The sequence below is a fragment of the Anabrus simplex genome, chromosome 7, assembly GCF_040414725.1.
Source record: "Anabrus simplex isolate iqAnaSimp1 chromosome 7, ASM4041472v1, whole genome shotgun sequence".
In the NCBI taxonomy this organism is placed as follows: Eukaryota; Metazoa; Arthropoda; class Insecta; order Orthoptera; family Tettigoniidae; genus Anabrus; species Anabrus simplex.
Window position 1 is genome coordinate 232,083,891 of NC_090271.1, and position 6,000 is coordinate 232,089,890.

Below are 6,000 nucleotides of genomic sequence, written 5' to 3' on the forward strand. Positions count from 1 at the left end.
GATCACAGTTAATAATTTTATGTATTTACTTCTTTTTCAGCTGGCGTTCTGATTAACATTGAATGCAAAGCATGGGCAAAGAACATCTTTCACGACAGAGCAGAGCGGCGAGGTTCAGTTCACTTTGAACTTATGATTGACTGAATCTGAATAACTGTATTTCTACCCATTAACATCTTTGCTAAAGCTGCAAATGAAAGCTTGAAGAGAACTATATATGTGATGGGCTAAGTTTTAACCCTTCAAAAAGTATACTTATCAGAAAGAGGGTACATCATTTATGTAGATAAAGAAGAGATTGATATTGGTTTTAGAACAGCTTTTTGGTTTAAAAACAACTTCTCAGTGTATTAAGAAGAAAAGTGCATTTACATTCATGATAATAAAAATCCCTTGTTCTGAAATGCTTTAACGCCTGATGGAAAAGAATTTTCTGAATTATTTTCTCTGTTGGAATCTCATGACAAGGAAATTAGAGAATGAAGTAGAATAACTTTTATTCACATTACACAAGGAAAAGTAACAAAATGTCCTCTCAACCCTTAACAAACAGCCCTCTTTCTCATATACCACTGAGCCTCATTTCGTATCATCACACCAGAAGTAGCTGGAATCCACCTGAGGAGCAATTTTACAGGAGAACTCTCCTAAAGAGGACAGATAGGTTCCTTTTATCCCATGTATAGGATTACCACATTCTGAAGTACTGAGATAAGGACAAATTTCTCTGTAATGAATGAGCTATTATACAACATTTTAAAGATGTCACTGCCCATTTATACAGTCTAATTAATTATGTCAGTATTTAACAACTAATCATAAGAAACTGTGTGCTTTATTGCTGTATATAAGATATGCTGCAAATTTGTTATGTAAAATTAACTTATAAATTTAAATTAAACCAAAATACCTTGAAAATAAAATTAAAATTTCAATCATAACTATAAACCCTCACAATTACATTTACACTTTTGTATGCCTTTCATATTTTCAGATGACCAATTTTTTTTTTCAAAATATCTTTCCTTTCCAGCAAATATGAGTAAAACTGTTTGTATGTGAAATGCTTGAAATTAAATGTCACTAGTGCAATTGATCTTAGATCAACACCTAATATTTTCCTCTCATTAGTCCACCAAGCTTTAATTAAAGAAAAACATCTTTCAGCAGAAGCACTTTGTACTGGAATAGCAAAGAAAAACTATGCACACTTCACTGTTTGTGAATACTGTTTCTCACTTGATTTTTTTAAGCAATACATTGCAGACAAACCAAAGAAATTTCAAAATTGTTTACAGCTTATAATTTTTCCCTCATACTGAGGATAAGTGGCAACCCTACCCATGTATAACTGTAAAAGTAATGGCTAGGAATGGGAAGGGTGCTTTCAAGTTTTGTAATGGATACTGTCTTACAAGGGATACCCTTGATCTCGAATGCTCTGAACCACACAAAAACACGCTTCAGATGTCTCCCGAGATAGAATGCACCATTTTGCAGGGAATCAGATCACTGTTATTGTGATGAACGATCTATATTCTAAGCATATTTTCATGCAGTTTAGAGCACTTAAAGTCAAGGGTGTTTGTTGTTAGTATTTCTTTAGAGCAATTAATAAAATTAATTAAATCTTCAATGAAAATACTGGCAATGAACATAAAGGCAATCAGTGCTTAGCTTAACATAAATATTTGTGGAGCTGAATCCTTTTGTCAAGTGCTGTAAGAACTCAGATTACAGACAAGAAACGGGCTGGAAAAATGAGTAAGCTTTTTGACACCAAGGATACATTCTGATATTGAAAATACTCTCTGAACCACCAGGTACCAACCATTTAACAGCAAAGAAATATGAAGATGTGACAGTTTGGCTAATCCCGTAAAAAAAATCGGATACCGGTAATTCCAGAATCAAATTGGACTGGGGGAATGGTAGTGATATAACATGTGTTGATCAATTTATACATGTGACAACTATTTTGTAATGTGTTTTCATATTGAATTACCTTAAATTGTACACACAAAAAAGGCTCACATTAATTGAAGAATAGTAAATACAGAGTAATGTTAATTATTGAAAGAAAAGTTTAGACAAGACAAAGGAGTTTTTTGTCTCGTATTCTACAGAAATAGGCTTAGTTTTCTAAGGATTTGTCAGAAGATGGCCATTCTGAGAGAACTGTTTCAATAATACTTTCCATCAGGTCTTTTATTAGACTTTTACATTATTTTGTACAAAGTTTGTGTGTATAGATTTAATTATCTATTTACTGAATGAATACTGTACATAAGATGAATCTATTTGTTATTGTTATAATTAATACAATACCATATTTAATATATATATCGTGCTGATCAATTTCTACGTGTGACGACTATTTCATAATGTCTTTTCATATTTCTTCTGGTAAATGAAGGCATATAGGATATACAGTATGCTCAGTAGTTTAGTACCACAGTGCAGAATTTTATAGACATAAAGAACTCTCAGTGCTCAACTGACTTTAGGGGCTTGCAGATATTTTAACTTTCAGTGTGGACATCACCCCTTGCCAAACACATTTCATGTATTGCTGTCAAAGCAAAGAATAGAGACACTTTTACAGTTCACTAGACATTACTGTACACTCTTTGTATGGCACACATGCTGATTAACAAATGAATGTGTCAAAATAGTAAGTAGAAATACTCTTCACAGGAGTAGGACAAGTGGATGTATCAGAAATGGAGATTACTGAAATAAAAGCTAAGCACATGGTCAATAATATGAACATAAGAATTTAGGTAATAAGACACTGTAGAAAGGAAAAGAATGCCCTGATAAACAGCAAACAATTCTTGAAGAAAAATAAAGGCTTTCATGAAAGAATCTTCAGCCAGAAGTTTGTTTCACCACATCTATGTTATGAGAGATTGTTGTGAATTTTATCCTATACCTTGAAATACAGAGAGATCCAATGAACTATGAACCAGCTGGTGGTGTTTTTCCACTGAGTGCATGTGTGTCCAGCTGATGATAGAGCTGTTAGTGTGGATCTGAAAGTAGTTGAGTGCAGTTCACTTATTACATATGGTGTGTTTTGTTCTGCATGCAATTGTGTATTTATTTATGATTTCATATGTGTTACGTCAGCTTGTCAAGTTCAAAGATCATTTGGAAAAAGATTCCTGGGTGTAAAAGTTCCAGGTGATACAACAATCCATAATCTTCATAATAAATTGCAGGCCACAGGTAGAGTCCAGTTGTTTTGACTTTGCAACTTTTATCTCTGGGGTAAATTAAAAAATACTATACTATACGAGAAAAACCCAAATTGAAGAATTGAAACAAAATATCTGTCAGGAAATATCCAGCATTACTCAGTGTGAACTGCAGCGAGTGATGAATAATATTTGACAGAGCTGCCAAAAATGTCTGGGCAAAAGTGGCCAATTCCAGTACCTCCTTTCATAAGGTTGGTAGGTAAAATTGTTTGAAACAGTTGATAAACTGTGTGAATGTTACTCTGTGATACTCACAGATGCACCAAGCGCTGCTCAATTCATAATCTGTTGGATCTCTCTGAATGAAGAATATCCATTGTCATTAGGCTCTTTCCAACATAGTTCCTGTAGTAGTACATGGTCTCTCTGATCAAATGCAACACAAGAAATGCTTTTCAATATAGTCAAAATTGTATTCATCTATATACTACATTCAGGCTTTCCAACTAACTTCCGGCATCGATCACTAATGGATCGAAGTAGTCTGTTTAAAGCATGTACAGAGTTTAATATTTCGGTGATATGCGTAGAAAAACTGAATCACCTTGACGTTTGTTCTTGTTCTTCTTTGTGATGCACTTCATTAGATAATTCAGGTTATTGAAGTTATATTATGAAAAATGACAGCAACTTCTTACAATTTTCATTCAGTGATGATGAAGAGGAATAGTTTATTCTTACAAAAAGAAAACTAATAAAAAATATCTAAATTCATAAATGAGCATATGTATTTATTATTGGTGTCTTGATTCAGTGCAGACCAAAATGCAGCTTCAAATTCCGGTCTTGTTTATGGCTGTGACAGCATGGAAGCTGCTGAAGTGTAGATGGTGCTGAGTTACGACTTTCAGAGCACGACTAGTGCACCTGGATAGGCGCTACACATAGTGCAATAGCACTTTCTGGCCCAGTGAGGAAAGCAATGGCAAACTACCTCATTCCTTTTTATACTTTGACTTGTACACCTCATCATAGCATGTTGGTTTTTGCTGTTATCCTACACAGTAACTGTATTACCTTGGTGTGCTATTCTGAGGATCCAGCCACCGTCTGGGCTGAAGGCTTAACAGACAGGTGTGTGTTTATTGCATTACTCCAATTCCACAGAGGAAGAAGATATTTACATACACCAGTTCAACTATATGTGAAAGCATTTCAACGCAGTCCATTCCTTTACCAAACCCATAATTGCTACTGAAATCAGCGGATCAAGATAGAGTAATACGTGAAAGCGTTCATGTATGGACAATTAATTGTGTGTTGGAAAGAACCTATTAATAACAATGTTACCAGGTAAGCATATTCCTTGCTTCAATTGTTTCACAGAATATCACTATTTAAAATATTATCCACAAGTTTCTTATACTGTACCTCCCAAAGAAATATAAGTTCCATACATTTAGTCAGTCTGTAATTCTTTATACAACCAAACCAAACCCCATGGCACTACAGCCCTTGAAGGGCCTTGGCCTACCAAGCGACCGCTGCTCATCCCCAAAGCCTGCAGATTATGAGGTGTCGTGTGGTCAGCACGACAAATCCTCTCTGCCGTTATTCTTGGATTTCTAGACTGGGGCCGCTACCTCACCGTCAGATAGCTCCAATTCTAATCACGTAGGCTGAGTGGACCTCGAACCAGCCCTCAGGTCCAGGTAAAAATCCCTGACCTGGCCGGGAATTGAACCCGGGGCCTCCGGGTGAGAGGCAGGCACGCTACCCCTACACCACGGGGCCGGCTAATTCTTTATAGACTGGCCCTATATATTTGGAAAGCCTGCCCAACAGACTTTTATAATTATAATTCAGCTTTTCTTTTATTCTTCATATTGTTTTCCTGTCTTCCCAAGAGAGTAAAGTATTCAGACTTGATATTTAACTTCCCTTCAATGAAAAGAAGGAATGATATTGTTACAAAATGTAGATTCTTTCAAAGAGAAATATACAGCACATAAATGTATAGCCGGACTGAGTGGCTCAGACGGTTGAGGTGCTGGCCTCCTGACCCCAACGTGGCAGGTTCGATCCTGGCTCAGTCCGGTGGTATCTGAAAGTGTTCAAATACGTCAGCCTCGTGTCGGTAGATTTACTGGCACGTGAAAGAACTCCTGCGGGACAAAATTCTGGCACCTCGGCGTCTCTGAAAACCGAAAAAGTAGTTAGTGGGACATAAAGCCAATGACATTATTATTATTAATTTATACTACAGAAAATAGGCAGTATTGTTTACAATTGGGAAAGAGGTTCATACAAAAGAAATCTCAAGTTGAAAAATGAAAAGCAAGAAAAATATTTTTTTTGTTCAGAGTAGAGAGGGAATCAAAATTTTCATTTGCTAGGGTACCTACATCTCACATGTATATGTATATTTCTTCAGGAGCAATAACCAATAACTCCAAATTTTGTATTAAATCTGTATTTGTCTGAAAAGCATACTTTATGTAAAAGCAATTCACTGATGTATTTGTTAAAATGATTGTTATTATTGTATTAAACTAAGTTTTCTCTGTATCCAAGTAAGTTTACTTCCCTGCCTCAATATCTACAGTATCCACGTTTAAAAGAACATCTGCTGTTCTTCTGAGAGTTTAAGTACATATATCTGTATGAGGATTTTCACCAACTTCCGAAAGAACTGTTCTATACTAGCTTAGATGTATGAAGCATTCCAGTATAGTCTTTACAGTCTTTTTTGTTGTTTAAATGTTTTTTTTATATACACCAATGTATTCTTGCATAA

General features: G+C 35.4%; 1 protein-coding gene across 4 annotated transcripts in view; it reads left to right on the top strand.

The window, feature by feature from the left end:
• LOC136877064 (sodium/potassium-transporting ATPase subunit beta-2) overlaps positions 1-5,771 on the top strand; it is a 130,747-nt gene extending 124,976 nt beyond the window's left edge. For 3 of the 4 annotated variants that reach the window (XM_067150880.2, XM_067150882.2, XM_067150881.2), the window contains exon 7: positions 41-5,771. In XM_067150880.2, the coding sequence (XP_067006981.2) occupies positions 41-144 (104 nt within the window). In that variant the 3' untranslated portion in view covers positions 145-5,771. The remainder of the gene's footprint in view (positions 1-40) is intronic. The other variant, XR_011018599.1, reaches the window with a different exon arrangement.
• The last annotated feature ends 229 nt before the right edge of the window (positions 5,772-6,000 follow it).